Source organism: Apiospora hydei (genome assembly GCF_038363865.1).
Source record: "Apiospora hydei strain CBS 114990 chromosome Unknown utg000005l_segment0_segment0, whole genome shotgun sequence".
Taxonomy (NCBI): Eukaryota; Fungi; Ascomycota; class Sordariomycetes; order Amphisphaeriales; family Apiosporaceae; genus Apiospora; species Apiospora hydei.
Window position 1 is genome coordinate 4,135,025 of NW_027117364.1, and position 17,020 is coordinate 4,152,044.

The 17,020-nt window shown below is 54.6% G+C and overlaps 7 protein-coding genes across 7 annotated transcripts; 5 read left to right on the forward strand and 2 right to left on the reverse strand.

Moving 5' to 3' along the window:
* Positions 1–401: 401 nt before the first annotated feature.
* On the reverse strand, positions 402–1,283 carry PG997_006769 (uncharacterized protein; the record flags this gene model as incomplete). The annotated part of the gene is made up of 1 exon (XM_066811084.1): positions 402–1,283. The coding sequence occupies one exon, from the start codon at positions 1,281–1,283 to the stop codon at positions 402–404; it is 882 nt and encodes a 293-aa protein (XP_066670007.1).
* Positions 1,284–1,915: 632 nt separating this feature from the next.
* On the forward strand, positions 1,916–2,883 carry PG997_006770 (2-5-dichloro-2-5-cyclohexadiene-1-4-diol dehydrogenase; the record flags this gene model as incomplete). The annotated part of the gene is made up of 2 exons (XM_066811085.1): positions 1,916–2,331; positions 2,463–2,883. The coding sequence occupies 2 exons, from the start codon at positions 1,916–1,918 to the stop codon at positions 2,881–2,883; spliced, it is 837 nt and encodes a 278-aa protein (XP_066670008.1).
* Positions 2,884–5,192: 2,309 nt separating this feature from the next.
* Positions 5,193–5,643, forward strand: PG997_006771 (uncharacterized protein; the record flags this gene model as incomplete). The annotated part of the gene is made up of 3 exons (XM_066811086.1): positions 5,193–5,213; positions 5,243–5,473; positions 5,518–5,643. The coding sequence occupies 3 exons, from the start codon at positions 5,193–5,195 to the stop codon at positions 5,641–5,643; spliced, it is 378 nt and encodes a 125-aa protein (XP_066670009.1).
* A 1,127-nt stretch (positions 5,644–6,770) lies between these two features.
* Positions 6,771–8,328, forward strand: PG997_006772 (uncharacterized protein; the record flags this gene model as incomplete). Its single annotated transcript, XM_066811087.1, has 5 exons — positions 6,771–6,941; positions 7,034–7,065; positions 7,150–7,449; positions 7,478–7,782; positions 7,847–8,328. The coding sequence occupies 5 exons, from the start codon at positions 6,771–6,773 to the stop codon at positions 8,326–8,328; spliced, it is 1,290 nt and encodes a 429-aa protein (XP_066670010.1).
* Positions 8,329–10,462: 2,134 nt separating this feature from the next.
* PG997_006773 (uncharacterized protein) lies at positions 10,463–11,236 on the forward strand (the record flags this gene model as incomplete). Its single annotated transcript, XM_066811088.1, has 1 exon — positions 10,463–11,236. The coding sequence occupies one exon, from the start codon at positions 10,463–10,465 to the stop codon at positions 11,234–11,236; it is 774 nt and encodes a 257-aa protein (XP_066670011.1).
* Positions 11,237–12,501: 1,265 nt separating this feature from the next.
* On the forward strand, positions 12,502–13,584 carry PG997_006774 (cyclin-like protein; the record flags this gene model as incomplete). The annotated part of the gene is made up of 1 exon (XM_066811089.1): positions 12,502–13,584. One exon carries the CDS (start codon positions 12,502–12,504, stop codon positions 13,582–13,584), a length of 1,083 nt encoding a protein of 360 aa, XP_066670012.1.
* A 1,880-nt stretch (positions 13,585–15,464) lies between these two features.
* On the reverse strand, positions 15,465–16,550 carry PG997_006775 (uncharacterized protein; the record flags this gene model as incomplete). The annotated part of the gene is made up of 1 exon (XM_066811090.1): positions 15,465–16,550. The coding sequence occupies one exon, from the start codon at positions 16,548–16,550 to the stop codon at positions 15,465–15,467; it is 1,086 nt and encodes a 361-aa protein (XP_066670013.1).
* Between the last annotated feature and the right edge of the window lie 470 nt (positions 16,551–17,020).

Here is a 17,020-nt window from a genome sequence, read left to right on the forward strand (position 1 = left end):
CTAAGGCGTTGTATGATATCATCTTCTCTTTGCAAAAAGTAGCTGTTCTGCAGGTACCGATCCTTTTATGAGATAGGACGTGGTGGTATCCTTGGATCTAGCACGAGCTCTGATCTTGTCTCCGTTCCCTTCTAATTACGGTTGTGCTCGGAGGAAGTGGGCAGCTCTGGCAGACTAGCTGTCTTATCTGGGAGTCTTAGAAGCTGGCAGCTGCCTGGGATGACAGCTGTCCGCAATCATACCCAGTGAAACCAGATCATGTAGGCAACACACGATCACTGGCAGGCAACGCGACTCTGTAGTCTACTTACTATGCCGAAGGTGGCTCTTGCACGGAGCCAGGGCTGATGTATATGTGTCGCTTGAATATGCAATAACCATTGTGCTTGCCCTCTCTGCCTTCAATCGTCGTCGTCGTCGTCCGAGCCGTAGGCGACCAGCCCCAGTGCGGGCTTTGGGGCGGTCGGCTTCGCGGCGGCAGGCGGCTTAGTGACCTGCTCTGCCTTCGGCGCGGGACTGGTACTGGACGCCTGCGGTGTCGTCTTCGCAGCGCCATTGGTATTCGCGGTTTGGTTGGCTGTGCTCTTTTCCTGAGCGCCCTCGCTCGTCGACTTGCGTTTCAGGCCCTTGAAGAGTACCTCCTTCTCCCGCTTCCTCTTGCGCCCCGCGCCACCAGCAGCAGCCCCGACCCATTCGCTCGCCAGATCCTCTGTGGGCACAACCTCTTCCTCCACCTCCTCCTCGACCCCCTCCTTCTGCTGTCCCTTATGCTGCTGCGCCTGCCGGAACTTCCCCAGCCCCTCCTCGAGCTCCCGCCGCTTGCGCTCCTCCTCCTGCCGTTCTTTTTCTTGCACCTCGTCGAGGAAATCCACCTCGTCGTCGTCGAGCGCCCGGAACTGGTTCCGCAGCCTGTTCGCCTCCTCGAAGGCCGCCTGTTTGGCGGCTTTGTTCGCCTGCAGCACCTCGAACAGCGACTTCTCTTCGCCCGCGGCGCCGCCGCCCTCGGCGTTGGCGCGGCGCGTCGCTTCGCGGGCGGCGCGCGAGGCTTCGAGCTCGGACTGGACGCGGGCCCATTCGGCGGCGTTTTTGTTGGTGGCTGTGGTGGTACTCGAGGTCGAGGCCGAGGGTTTGGCGACAGTCGTCGAGGAGGTGGAGGGAGGAGCTGGTTGTGAGCTCGCGGCGGCGACGGCTGTGGCAGGGGCGGATGTTGCTGTCGTTGTCTCGGGGGCGGCGGCGGGGGTGTCGCCTGGTAGCGTACCGCCTGAGACGAAGCGCGACGACATTGTGGGAGGTACGGGAATGCGCGATCAATCAGAACCACAGGTAGGGAGGTGTCAATTGCAGCCGGGTCTCAAGGCAGAGCACGCGCAAACGTGTGCATCATCGAGGTGATCGCAGGAAAGTGTGGCTCGGAAGTTGCGTGCGCGGACCAGAATTTAGGTGCTGGACTAAAGTCTGGGGAACTTCAACCACCCCCACACCCCTGGAAACATCCCTGAAGCCTGAAGACCCTACCTGGGCATCTTCCACTAACAACCATGCTCGAGACGATCGATCAGACGCCCGGTTAGTATTTATGGATACATGTAGATATGCAAATACAAGACTAGGTTGATATCCGTTATTCACGGTCGAGCTCCGATGGGTAGGATCATATGAATCTGGCGAATGGGGGCCGATCATCTGCAGTTCCGACATCTCACAACCCCAAATCCTGGAGGTGCTGAGGGGATTCCGGCTAAAGGACGCCGGCTTGAATTGAGTGTGACATGCAGAGACTCGTCTTACTGGGGATTCTTCGCTTCAGAACCCTCCTTGGAACGAGCAGTTACCCAGTTCAACCCCATTCATCGAGATAGTATTACTACCTCTTCGCTCTCTTGAACCTATACCGACCCCAAGTAACACAGAGAACATGGCGTCGTGGATCGCACCCGTCCCCGCACAACGCCTCTTTGGAAAGACGGTCTTGATCACTGGTGCCGGTGGTACGATTGGCCTGGAGACGGCGGCCCGGATGCTCCAGGAGGGCGCCAATCTCAGCCTGGTCGATATCAGCGCCGAAGCGCTCGACCGTGCCGTGGCCAAGCTGAGCGAGGTATTGGGACAAGGGGCAGACGATGATGCCCAGTCGCGGCGCATCCTGAGTATACGAGCTGATTGCACCGAGGAGGCCGAGGTCCAGGACTACACGGACCGGACCATCCAGAAGTTCGGCCGCTTGGATTGCGCCTTCTTGAATGCTGGCGTGAGTTACGGCTCGACGAGCATCTTCGATACCCAGGTGGAGGACTACGAGAGGTTGATGCGCGTCAATGTTCGGTCGGGTAAGTGAATCAATCTTCCATTCTCGGGCGTCCCCTCGAATGTGGCAAGTCTACATCGTACGGGAAATGGGATATAGAAAATGGATCTACCAGAGAAACTGAAGTTCCCGTGTTCACGTCTTCATCTTCACACAGCCTTCCTCGGCCTAAAACACTCAGCCCGCGTGATGCGCGACGCCAACCGGACCCCGGCGGCGGCAGCATCGTCCTGACCTCGTCCGTCGCGGGCCTGCGCGGGACGCCCGGCCTGATCGCGTACTCGGCCGCCAAGTTCGCGCTGCGGGGGCTCGCGCTCACGGCGGCGGCGGAGCTGGGGCCGCTGGGCATCCGCGTCAACACGGTGCACCCGAGCGGCGTGGGCGACTCGGCCATGTTCCGCGAGGCGTGGCGCGACGACGCGGGCAAGATGGAGGAGATGCGCCGGGCGACGCCGCTGGGGCGCTTGGCGGGGGCGGGGGACGTCGCGGGGGCGGTGATGTTCCTCGCGAGCGATGATGCGGGGTTCATCACGGGCGGGTTGATCAAGATTGATGGGGGGAGTGTTACCTATTGGTAAATGTCAACATCCAGGGGGAAAGGCGGATGTGTAAGTGGTTGCAGTATGATCAATTGGCCGTGAAGCAGCTCATGACAGCCCCTATCTTGGAGCTTTTGTTTGCACGTCCTACGCCGTATGGGAGCGATGATCATTGATCCATTGGTGCCGACTTGTCAATAAGGAACTTCTGGCTCCTCCAAGTTCCAGGCTCTTCCACAGCTTTTGTTCGCAAGGATGGGTAGGTAAGTAGGTAGGCAGATGATCTGGCCGCCTAGCCGTGTTTGTCCTCACGGCCAGCCTTGCAGCAACTGGGGGCAACCCCCAGCACATGACGTCGAATGCACATGAAGGCAAGCTTCTCTAGCGATCCAAGCAACAATACAAATTACACCAGAGTCATTTGCTCTGAAGTACTCCGAAGTCCTGCTCACGAGGAAGGGCCCTGCAAAGCATGGAGATCATGATCGTCTTGAAGGTCAACCCGTGCCTTGCCTCGATAAAGGGGCAAATTGCAATACGTAATACCCCAGACGAGGCAGAATATGGGAACTTGGTGCTTGGTCTGGCCAGTATCTAAACACTTGCATGTATGCATATGCAGCGTTCGGCTACATCTATTTTGATGCAAGCTCATATTGATTGTTCTCCCTGAACAGCCAAAGCAGCAACACTGGCAGGTTGGCAGAATCGGAAGTTGGCCAGCCTGGTCACAACATTGTCTTCCTAAGGAAACATTGCAAAAAAGCCGTGATACTATCAGGGGGTGGAGTTGTTAATATATCTGTCGCCCTATGGCAGTTGAGGAACACATGCACTAAAACTGCTGCAGTGCTGCAATGGGTTGGTGGTTGTTGGAGATCTGCCAGGATTGATGGTATAGAGGATACGTTTGTGAGAGTTTTCGGCATCGGAAGCAATCCGGCACTCAAAGGCGCTTTGGCGGAGTGGTTAACGCGATGCCCTGCTATGTTCATAAATGTGGATATAGAGGTTAGGCATTTCCTTCGGGAGCGCAGGTTCGAATCCTGCAGGCGTCGCTCTTTGATTGGCAAGTCGTTCAACGGCTGATTTCTCTTTTGCCTCTCATCCAACTTTCTATCCTCTGTAATCCTCGAAGTTCTTTTTTACCTTTTGTCGATACCTGGTTTCTCCCCTGCCCTGCTGTCTATCATCCATGCATACTTTGTACCTTGTACACTCTCTTCCAAGGTTTGCCTTTTTGTGGAACATCGAATAAGGCAGGCAGACACTATGAAGCCAAGTAAGCACGGCGTTACCTGGCGTAGGGAATTTGAGGCTTTGGCAACCGTCATTAGCCGTAGACTAGTACATACATCATGCGCTCGTATTTGCCCTGCTCCTACACAGGGCAGACAGGGAGGACCTGTCTAATCGATGGCTGTTGCATTGATCGTCATGTATTCTTGAGGATCACTTGATCTCGCATCCTGCTTATCTAAGAAGGCCTCTTGCCCCTTATTTGCCATTTCCTCCCTGTCTGCATTGCTTTTTCTTCGTGTGATGCGGTCTGTGTTCGCGGGGTCAAGACCCGAGAGCTCCCAGGTTGTTCTTCTCGGCAGAGTTGCGCTACCAAAGTCAGAATTGGAGGTTGGAAGCATAACACGAGTTGATACACTCAGCGGCCCGTAATCGATCTGATCTTGGGAGTTTGATGTTTCGTATCCAGATGTCAACAGCCTAAACACAGTCAATACGATCAATCAACCTGCGGAAGAATGAAAATCAATGCAGAACACCGATGCACAACATGTACCTTACTGTAGGTACGCAACTCCGCCTATATCCACCTGCCAGTGCTCTCGATAGTTTCTATTTGTAGTTGCTAGCAGCGCCCCGGGCCAATAAGACGACAGCTGTTCTGGCTGACGACGTGGTGTGGATCAAAGCGGGTACGTCATAGGAGCGGATTGTCACCTAAACCAGCCAAACCCGGCCAAACCTCCCAAGCTTCGACCCCGGTCGTGCAGACGCCCTGAACGCGGCGTGTAAGTGAGACGATTTAGCATGATAGAGACCCTTGACCCCTCCTTTTTCGACGCAGCCCTTTGAGTTGAGCCTCGAGTCGACTGTTCTGCTTAGGTTAGCTATGGAGATGATGTGGCTGCTGCTTCTTCGTACAAAACCCGAAAGGGTGGCCTGATCAGGCTCTTCTTTGTTGATTCCATTCTTTTGCTCCTTCCGCCCCTGAAGTTTGTCTAGGACATAACCGAGTGTTCAACCCACAACGCTACATCTTCATCCAGAACCAGAACTACTACAACACACTCACACACGTCTCAACCAACACATACCTACATACACACAAGATGGCCTCCGCTCAACCCGAAGTCTGCCCCATCGTCGGCACGACGAACAGCACCCTGCCCCCTCGCACCCGGACGTCGACCTGTCGAAGCCGGGCCAGACGTGCCCCGTCGTGGGTGCCAAGACGGAACACCACGCGTCGCTGCACAAGCACCCCAACGTCGAGCTGCCGGCCGGCTCGAGCAAGCCCGACGCCGGCAAGTGCCCCGTCATCTCCAACAAGACTGTCAACGAACCCAAGAGCCAGGCCATGGACGACAAGGTCTGCCCCGTCGTCGGCTCCGTCACTACCATCCTGCCCCCGACCACCCCGCCACCGCCGGCAAGGGCGACGACGCCGAGTGCCCCGTCACCAAGGCCAAGATCGGCCACCACAAGGACAAGGTCACTGAGCATCCCAGTGTCGCCAATGCGGCTCCCGGTGCCGTCTGCCCCGTCGTGGGACATGCTTAAGGCCTGGTGATGAGGAAGCAGAAGATGAAGAGTTCAAGGTGGAGGAAACAGTAACGACGTGTTGTACTGCCTGCTTACTTGATTGCTTGGAACCGGATAACGAAGCGCATTGATTTATATCCCATAATGGGACGAGATGGGTGGCACCTATTGATTTCAGGTGGCCACGGTGTTTATGGTTGTACTCTAGTGCAATGATCCTTTACCAGACAGCCATTGGTCACTGAGTACCATCATCATCAGAATGATGTCTCATTCTGCACTGTTTGTGCTGTACTGAGCCAATCAGGCTACGTCCACCCTTGTTCGGCTTTTTGGGTGTTGCGTCTATCCTTGCTCCCATGACTTCTATGCAACAATGAATACAAGCTCTGTCAACCCATCATAGCTATGAAATATCATGAGTAGTGATCTTCGACACAATCGCCAACCACCTGCAGACGTAAAATTCCGAAGTCACCTACCTAACGTGCTACTGGACTGTGTGCAGAGTTACTAGTTCAAGAACAACAACATGATGTGTTCAGCCACTCACATCGAGCTGATTACATACCTAATGTATATCAGTAGCAGGTAATGGGAATCTAGTCAAACTACCACATTCCCATACTGACAATTTTAGCAGCGGTTTCGAGCCGTTTTGACAGCTTGTGTTGTGGGGGGGTTTTCGACGGGTGGGCGATCAAAAACGACGATGCGGGACGCCTCCATTAAACCACCCATTTCAGAACGAACCCCCCACTGCCGCTAACCCAAACCTCCCTCCCCCTCCCCCTCCAAAGACCGCCAAAGCCGAGGCCCGTAAAGCGGTTACGGAATCAAGAATGGGTCGACCTCCGAAACCCGCGATGCCTGTCTTTACTTGCTCCTTCACGTCAATTGGCGAGGGTTGATGAAACTGTACCTATCTGTCTCCCTTCTTTTCCATTCATTCATTCATTCGCACAAGTATATGACGACATTATCGGGAGGCCGGAAGCTACTGAGCCACACGAAGGCGAAATTGACGTAGCTAGCGTTCGACGACCCCGAGCTTCGCGGCGACGACGGCCGACAAACATCGAAAAGGAGGCCGCTCGGGCAGTAAGCAATAAACCGAAGGCGGAATTGCCTTTAGATAAGTCAAGATGTTCAACCGCAGTCTTGTGCGCGCCAGTTATGGCCTCAAGACCTTCCCACGGGCATTTGCGCGACGTGGGCTCTTCCAGCGACCTTATTCCATGGCCGCCGACGCGAACTCCTCGACGCTGCCGCTGGCAGGTTATCGCGTCCTGGATATGACACGAGTGCTAGCAGGAGTGAGTCTTCTTTCCTTTTGCTTCTGTTGCTGCTATCCCTACGTAGAAGTATGATGTTCCGGTGTACTGACAGTATCCTCCTCGCTCCGTAGCCGTATTGCACACAGATTCTGGGTGACTTAGGGTAAGACCACACCCCACCCCTACTATCTCGGGCTCTCTCACGAGTCCGAAACGACGCCCAGCAGCCAGCTCATACCATTACAAGTGCAGAGGTGATCAAGATCGAACACCCCGTCCGCGGCGATGATACGCGCGCCTGGGGCCCGCCCTACGCCTCCTACACCTCCGACTCCGCGCAAGACGGGCCCGGCGAAGCCGCCTACTTCCTCGCCGTCAACCGAAACAAGAAGTCCCTAGGGCTCTCGTTCCAGCATCCAGAGGGCGTCGAGATCCTGCACAAGCTAGCGGCCGAATGCGATATTCTGGTCGAGAACTACCTGCCGGGGAGCCTGGCCAAGTACGGCATGGACTACGAGACGCTGCATAAAATCAACCCGCGGCTCGTGTACGCGAGCATCACGGGATATGGGCAGACGGGGGCCCTATGCGAGCCGCGCAGGGTACGACGTCATGGTGGAGGCCGAGTTCGGCCTGATGCACATCACGGGCGCCCGCGACGGCCCGCCCGTCAAGGTCGGCGTCGCCGTTACGGATCTGACCACGGGTCTCTACACGAGCAATAGCATTATGGCGGCGCTTCTGGCGCGGGGAAAGACGGGCCGGGGTCAGCACATCGACGTTGCGCTTAGTGATTGCCAGACGGCTACGCTGGCCAACATTGCAAGCAGCTGTCTGATTAGTGGGAAGAAGGACACGGGCCGATGGGGCACTGCGCATCGTGAGTTACATCTGGGTCCTTTTGGGGGCGCCAAGCTATTTGGTCGCGCTAACATCAGCTTTAGCATCCATCGTCCCCTACAAGTCGTTCAAGACGAAGGACGGGGATATCCTATTGGGCGGTGGTAACGACAGGCTCTTTGGTATCCTGTGCGACGGCGTCGGGCGACCCGAGTGGAAGACGGACCCCAAGTACGCGGTCAATGCGCAACGAGTCGCCCACCGCGACGAGCTGGAAGCCAAGATCGAGGCCCTCACGGTGGGCAAGACGACCCAGGAGTGGCTCGACGTCTTCGAGGGCAAGGGCATGCCCTACGCGGCCGTCAACGACGTGCAAGGGACCCTGAACCACGAACACACGCGGGCCCGCAACATGGTCGTGGAGATGGAGCACAGCGAGTGCGGGCCCATCCGGATGGTCAACACGCCGGTCAAGTACTCGGAGAGCACGCCGTCGATCCGCACGCCGCCGCCCACGCTGGGCCAGCACACGGACGAGGTGCTGGGCGGCATCCTGGGCTTCAAGCCTAGCGAGATCGAGGGTTGAAGGCGAAGGGGACTGTCCGATAAGTTGAAGTTAAGGTAATTACGCCTAGATGCCTAGACGCCTAGACGCCTTGAGGCGCCTCCACCGACCCCAAAGCGTAGTTGGATATGAGGTCCTTTAGGAGATTGAAGGAATCCAGTTTGTAGGACCAACTGAGTAATCCTGCACTTTGAATATCCGAAGCTGAACTGCCGAAGTGACAGATCATCTAGTTGGAACCGGATGCAAGCGAAATTCCAGTACAGCCGCGTCGGGTGTTTTGCATGGAATGGCATATTTGTATGCCCAGGTAGGCAGTGTTGGTTGGGCTTGTCATGCGACTCGGTCCCTCTGCCTTACATATAGAACCTGTCAATAACTTGCGATACCCTGCCTATATACCACCCTACCTACCGGGCCGGTCTCAACTAAATCGCTTGATTTGCTTGCGTTGGTGGTGGTGGTGCGGGACGGGAGCGCTCACTGCCTCACGAATTATATGATTTGGTAATACGTTTGCTGCAGGTTAGGTAGCATTATGACACTGCGCCCTCAGGTGTGTCTGGTCTGCTGTACATCAATTGTATTTGATGTGGTGCATGCAGGGCCAAGCAAACCGCGGCCACTTTGAGCGAGCGAACGAGCGAGCGTTTTCTGCTGTACCACGCACGAATGATTGATGAGTAACTCTGGCACTCGCTCATTCTGTGCCGCTCACTGCCCACTTGTGTCTGCCTGTCACTTGCATCCTGCGTCAAATTGCAAATTGCAGATCTGCACATCCGGCGTATTGACCCAATGAATATGCGTTTTCCCCAAGCCATTCATGTATGGATTCAACCGTCATTGCCCATGTGGAATGTGGAAAGGATGATGCAAGGGAGAGGCTCCGGAACGACTATTGATTTCATACTTTGGGGCTGTGGTCCAGCATCCCAGTTCGGCTCGGAGTGATTATTACGTGAAGTATTTTTGGGAGAGCGAACGATGGATCAGATTTCCAAGCAAGAACCCGATTCAAGAACCCGGTCTCATTGTTTCCCGTTCAGCTTAGCTCTGTCTGCCCAGAAGGCACAAGGAAATGCCTGTCTTGGTCGGCTGCATATCCCCTCGCCTTGTGCGGGAAAGAGTGGGTGGTGAGTGGGTGAGTTCGTTCGCTTGCGTCGATCCCTGCATATTTCGGATTTGGATTTGCTCATTGCCCATTGCGCCCCAATCCTCGTCGTTGCTTTTCACCACCTTTGGTTGCTGCGCTTACTGGGGCCGCGCCTGTTGGGCCAATTGCTTTTCGTCGCCGTCCTCTGCTGCCATTGCATGTACCATGTAGGGAATACATAGGTAGGAGGTAGGCACTAACCCGCAGATCCGTAACGGGACAAGGCATACGGCAAGGGACTGGTCCGGTCGACTGATGCAGCCAATTATAGAAATCGTGGGGCGTGATTACTGGGCGCGGGCGTTCGTTCCCTTGATTCCCTTCGCCGATGTGAACGTGACCATTTGTGTTTCCCTTCGAGGCAGAGATGAGCAAACAGAGAGAAAGAAAGGGGTTCGTCTAGGCTCTCGTATATCCGTATGCCCTGTCTAAGTCCAAGTAAGACATGGATATGTAAGTAGGCGCAAGGTGCATGGATATGTAGATGGATGGAACCACACACACACAGACTCATCGCCAACAACGACGCAGTAGGACCGACCGACTGGCCCCCATGATATACCCTGGCTTATACCTGCCCGGGGATGTATTTGAATCCACCACCTCCCCCCGCGGCACAGCTGTGGATAGAGTAGTAAGTCTGGAGTATTCGTCATTCTTAGAGTCGTTCCGGCGGAGGGATTCGATTCACTCCATTATTTTCTTACTTATACCGTTTCCCCCACTCTCGTGAATCTGCACCATCGCATCGTCATCGGCTTACGATCCTTCGTGCGGTATCCCACCTTACTTATTGCTTGGCCAGAACTCCTCCATTACGCGGGGTCCTCCTTCCCGTATCCATAGAGAGTCTCACCCATCTGATAGCACACTTACACGCATATACATACACTCTATACTTCCCCCTTCGCCTGTCATGGCACCAACAACAGGGGAGAAAACGTTGCCGAAAACGATGCCTTCGCAGGCCCCAACAACGCCGGCGGCGAGAAGCCCTCGATGTCGCTCGCGCCGTGGGTGATCGTAGCCATCACCGCGGCCTCGTTCCTCGCCGTGACCTTCATCGGCTTCGTCGGCGTCACTCTGATGCGGAGACGGCAACGCCATCATCAACGCCTCGGTGTCAACGCCACCGCGGTCGTGAAGCAGCACAATAGCAAGTACTACTACCGCCAAACCCACAGCCGAGAAGGCAGCTTCGAGCGGCCGTGGCCCGGCCTGGGTAAGAGCCATTGCCAACGATCCGACGAGACGGCAGAGCTGCAGCGCTCGCAGCTGATCGGCAAGGCGCGGGCTAGTCGGGAGTCTTGGAGCTCGTACGGCGGTTCGGTCATGGGGGCAGATTCCACCACGTATCTGCCGCAGCAGCAGCCGCAGCTGCAACAACAACAACAAAGCAGTTTCTCGAGACCGCATGCTTACACGGCGCTTTCTGCCCATGACCAGCAACACCCCACAGCATCAACAAGTACCAGCAGAGCAGAAGGAGCCTCAGCGAGTAGGAGTCACGGACAATACCGCTATGACGACTGCGACAGCGAAGACGACAACGAACACGAGCCGGCCCCGCAGAAGAAGCCCATGTCCTCGAGCGACTGGAAAGAGCTGGAGGCGCAGACCGGGCGGATACGGTCCTCGAGCCTCCAGGACCCGGCGACGCTGGGGCGGGGCCACCCGGCGTTCTCGCCGGAGCTGCAGCGGGCGCCGTTGCCGGCCAAGCTGCCCAGGACGCTGGTGGTGACGGACGTTGCTGGGCGGCGGGCTGTGACATAACTCCACCCCCAAATCTTTCCTCGTTACTTTACTGTAACAGCGGGGTCTCATACATGGTGTTATGGTGTTTTGGACATACGTTTTCTTCCTACCCTGATTGTGAAATCGCATTGGTTGATCTGTTTGGAGTTTGGGGGGCATCTTGGATGGCGTTTGGTAAGGTATCAATCAAAATCGGGGTTTGGGTTTCTTTGTGGGATTTAGACAAGGGCATGTTTGGTCAATTGGCGTTTCTTGATACATGGGAGAGGGAGAGATTCTTTCCATGGGGGTTTGGAGTTGACGGAGACAGATCGATCACAGCATTATGTGTTTGGCGGCTCAAAAAGGGAATTTGATATTTGCCTAGGTGGGGAAAACCTCAGCAGTAAACAGCCTCTGAGTACAAAAATAATAAAAGACAGCACTTACTCCATTGAATGGCATTCACATTAGGGACATCCTTTGTTGAGACTGGCGATATCAATCGAATCTGGCATTCACCGATCTGCCACTCACCGAACAATGCGAAAAGGCATTCACTTCCAGGCGGTGTTTGCCAAAGCTTCCTTTCTCCCTTCCTCTTGTTCTGCCAAACACCAGTCGTAAAGCCGATTGATGTCTTGGTTCACCTCACCTGGTGTCTCTTGTCCTTCTCATCTACCTGCCAGGGCCAGAAAAGATCAATTGAATGGTTATTTATAAGGTTGCTGGTCCATAAAGCATTGCCAGCATCTCACCTCATCAGCAATTGCTTCTGCCTCGCAGTTCTTGCCGAACTCAACTGCTTGTCCAACCCAGGACTTTTCAGCACTCACTCCCGCTGCAAAGATTGCCTGAGACTAGTGCACGCATACACTGCTTCGGTACAAGTAAGTCACTCCACGCCGATGATCAGTTTCCATGCCATCTATCAATCCCATCAATTCCTGTCGTCGCATGTGATGTGCTCAGTGCGAGATAGCCAACGAGAGCACTTGTCTGGATGCGACTGAATGATTCCACTTTTCCGCCAGATTGCTCCACGCGCTTCCCAATTTAGTCACAGTCCAAGAGAACGGTCCAGCTGACTCATCCAAAAATAGCGCCGAGGCAGCAACGTCAACCTTCGATAACTGACCAGTTTCTACTGAGGTAAGCTGCTGACAATTCTTGCCATTTCCATCCCCATCACCATCGCCATCCACCCAGACCAAAACAAACCACACTCGTTCAACAGCACCAAATACACTCTCTCCAACTCTGCGATCTATATATATTACGGCGACTGATCCATTCCGACCAACATGGCAGTTGCGAGCGGTGCGGCCGACGCCAACATGATGGCCAACGTGGGCGGCGGCGCCTCGTCTCAAGGCGGCTACAAGGAGAACCTGAATGAGATCCTCGTCTGTCCCGACTGCCAGATCAACCCCGCCAATCTGATGGAGGAGTTCTCGGCCGGCGACATGGTCTGCGGCGACTGCGGTCTGGTTTTGGGCGATCGCATCATCGACACACGATCCGAGTGGCGCACCTTCGCCAACGACGACCAAGGTGGCGACGATCCTTCGCGTGTCGGTGACGCCATGAACCCCCTCCTCAACGGCTCCCAGCTCGAGACCGGCATCGCCTTCGGTGAGGGCAGCCGCGCCCGCGAGCTCCACCGCGCCCAGAACCGCTCCCAGAACGACAAGGCCACCAAGGGTCTCCTCAACGCCTACCGCGAAATCTCGACGCTTTGCGACAACATCGAAATCCCCAAGGCTGTGCAAGATAGCGCCAAGCACATCTTCAAGATGACGGACGACGCGAAGCTGTTCAAGGGAAAGCCGCAGGAAGTTATTGTCGCCGGCTGCATTTTCATCGCGTGTCGCCAGGCCCAGGTGCCCCGGACGTTCCGCGAAATCTTCGCCCTCACCAACGTGTCCAAGAAGGAGATCGGCCGCACCTTCAAGCAGCTCGAGAAGTTCCTGCAGGGCCACCGCGAGAACAACACCTCCAACTCCCTCCTCAATCCCCTCGACAGCTACGAGAACACCAACACCACCAGCGCCGAGGACCTCTGCGGCCGTTACTGCAGTAACCTCAACTTCCTCATGCCTCACCGGATGGAGAAGATCTCCAAGGCACTGGCCCAGAAGAGTTCCGCGGTTAAGAACCTCGCGGGACGTTCGCCGCTGTCAGTCGCCGCCGCCTGCATCTACATGGCCTCCAACCTCATGGGCGAGCCCAAGAGTACGCGGGATATTGCGGCTGTGGCGGGTGTGAGCGACGGTACCATCAAGACGGCTTACAAGTTCCTCTACGCGGAGCGCGAGGCGCTTATCGACCCGTCGTGGCTGAAGCCGAAGGGCGCTGGCGATTTGAACAAACTCCCTACCAATTAGTCGTTGTTGGGATCTAAATCTGCCCAGCAGCGGCTGCGTAGGTACGCAGCAGAATATGCAGATGGCTTGCATGGTTCGGATGGTGGCGTGGCCGCCGATCCCGATGACCAGCTATACATCAAGGAAATGCTTCGGGATGCAGCACTCTTTGAGAAATTCGAGGCTTTACGCCTCAAGAAAAATAATGGGATGGGCGTTATTGATTCGGAGTTATGGAGTTTAAGTCGTTTACCGCAGCAATTTCGACGCATGAGGGTGATTCCATTTGCAAGTTCGCGCTGCTGGTTCTATTACACGCTTCTTTCTTCTCCTTTCACCAACAGCGTTGCCGCAATCAGGGATATGGCTCGATTGGCAGCTTCGGTTCCCTCAATTGGCATCGTTGATTTCATCGGCATTTGATTCCGGGAACTCAGCACTATTGATAGTGTTGTCGGGCGTCCACGGAATTGAGAGTAGCACTCTTGAAACACAGAGCTACGGCGACGGCATCATCTTTGCGGACACGACCTGTCCCCCTTTTCCTGCCATATTTCAGTCTTTGATTGAAGGCATTGTCATCTCGTCAGCATGATGGGCTGCAAGATTGTTACCGCAGGGAACTGGAAAGCTGGCGTCTTGGGCTTTCTGCCCTTGATGATGTCTCATAGATGCAATGAAATGCATCTTGGTATCTGATCTGATGGTCTTTCGTGTTGTGTGAACTTATGGTTTTTGGCCGGTAATTGTTCGAAATGCTGCGAAGTGCAATACGTTTGGTACAATGTCCGTGATCAATGCACACGTACTTGACAATTGGGATACGGTGCTGCCAACCTCCGGATGGTGGTTTGAGTCGGGGGCAACGTTGGGTACATGTGGCATGAAAATTGCAAAATGAGAAAACTTGTGTTTTCTGCCGAGACTGCTGGACTGATCTGGTACGCGTTTGGGCTTCGGGATTATCATTCGGTTGCATGCATTGCTTGATAGACTAGAGATTGCACACACGTTGTTGTTGCTGTAGAAAGTAATGAGACTTGATGATACCCAACTTTTCCTTCAGGTTTTTTCCGTCAAAGTGCCTTGGTAATTATTCACACCAATCAGTCAATCAGTATATCTATTAGGAGTGAGTGTCTTGCTACATGTGTGTAGTAGGACTGTTGCCGGCCTAGGTGTCGTGGATTGAGCCCAGCATACGGGTGGCTATTTGGTCGAGCTGGAGTATGGGGTCCTGCAAAACAGGACCAGGAAAACCTTGAGAGTTCTATTGAATGGCAAGTAAAAGAATTGCAAGGACAGACAGAAGATATGCAGTGTAAAAAAACCAGATTTACTGAGAGCTGGTGCGCTGGTGGTTGAGCGAAAAAAGGGGGTCAAAAAGTGACCGCAGAGGGAGTTGAACCCTCTTGCCTCTAAGTATAGGAATAATACTACTACCGCTAGGCTACCCCGGCCCGGTCAATGGAGGGATATTTAATTCAAATATATAAACCCTTTGGCATTGGGGGAGTGATTGCGCGGGCTTTTTTATATGGTCAAGGTTTGGGATTGCGGTGGTTCTTGGGACGTGGCGTCAGGGAGATGGTCTGGCCACACAGCAGACAATCCTGAGCTCTGCGGGTTTTCCATATTCGGGCATCGTATATGCCTCCCTTTCTTGTCTCTGTATCAACTCGAGGGCTGCCCACGAAAATTATCAGCCGGCAATGGCCAAGCCCTACCTACTGCCCAAGGGTTGCTGCGGGCAGACAGCCCTTTGATCAGACGGAGGTTTGCATCTAGTCACGTCATTATGAGAGAAAGAATACCCATTCTGATCAAGTACAGTATATTAGGATTAGTTTCAATTAAGGCGCCTTGGTAATCGCATATTTGGAAGTTCGATCTCCTCAAAATCATAGTCCAGTCCTCGAATGAATAATCTTGTATGCCAGGAGGGACATGGCCGCCATCAGAACGCAATCGACGGTCGGACTGACCAGCAGCAGCGAGAGCGCCAGCGGCTGGTGCCTGTCGCCGCCCCGCTGCCGCTGCCGGATCCTCGCGACGCACATGCCCGTCTTCTGGTCGGCGATGTCGATCTTCCGGCCGTAGTAGTCGCCCGTCATGACGAGCGTTTCCTTCACGCCGTTGGTGTTGGGGAAGCTGCCAACGGCTTTTATGCTGTTGACTGGTAATGATGTTAGGCCCTGTAATCCAGACTCGTGCGGAGTAGATGGGGACTTACCTGAGGTAGCTGGGCACTTGATATGGAATATCTCATTCCCGTCCGGATCGTCGCCAAAGAAGGTGGTCCATATCAACACACCCTGTTGCCGGAGGTTGAGGAGGCGCTTTCCAGCAATGTACATGGCTGCGTCGTTCCAATTGGAGGAGCAAGGGCGCATGCCCCGTACTTTGAAGACCGGGCAGCCACTGGCCGTTTTGAAATTGAAACCTTTCTCGGACCTGGTGAGGTTCAGCATCATGGAGTCTTCTCTCGCGTGATCCGGAAAGAGTATGTTGGCAGGGAGCCGAACTGCGCCGGGTTTTAGTGCAGGAAGCTGTCGTCCTTGAGACTCCTTCCGAGCCCCGGACGGGACCTGGCCGGTCTGCTGGAGGAAGTGCACTCTCGCTGGAACTCGAGCTATGCTTGTTCTCGCTTTAGGTTTCAGTGCAGGCTTCAAGTTCGTAGGACGCTGTTCTTGGCGAGAATCGGGTTTGCCTCTCGGGGTGTTATTGGACTCGTGCGTCGTGGCTAGAGCGAGGGCTGCTTCGTCAACATGCCCCGTGGCGGTCTCCCGCAGCTCCTTTGCATCCGGTCGACGTGGTGGGGTCAAAGACAAACAAGCATCCAAAACCGTTTGAACACTGTGGGGGACATGAAGGGGTGTTTCTGCTACCCTTGTTGTCGACGTCGTTGAGTGTTGAAAGGGGCCGCTTGACTGCGGACTGACGGGGGCAATGTAGCCGCGGTGGAGAATCTGTGTCCGGTCCATCATGATGAATTTGGTCAATCTTCGAATTCTCGATATGCGGTAAAGGCCATGGTGGCAGGCAATATGCTAGGGGCGGCGGAGAGTTGATATATGAAGCTCCAGACCTATATCTCTAATAACCAGCTCGAATTCCGGAGAGCATCGTTAGAGTTGGAGAACACTGGGGGCACAGTTGGAATGGAGAAAGACTCCGACCTAGAACTGGCTTTAATGTATTCGCTAAGGTTACCCTCTTTTACATACGTACTCCATACAAACCACGATTGTTGGCCCAATCGCCTCCGAAATTTTGGACGATGTTCGGATGGTCTACGTCGTTCAGGAGATGGATTTCTCTCTCCATCTCTCTCTACCCGCATCCGGAAGTTCTGCCGCGTTTCGTATGTTCGGGTTTCAAACGTAAAATGCTTACAAGAGAGAAGATCTGAAAGTTCAAAGAACCCTTTAGTTAGAAGAGGTGGATTGACGGGACC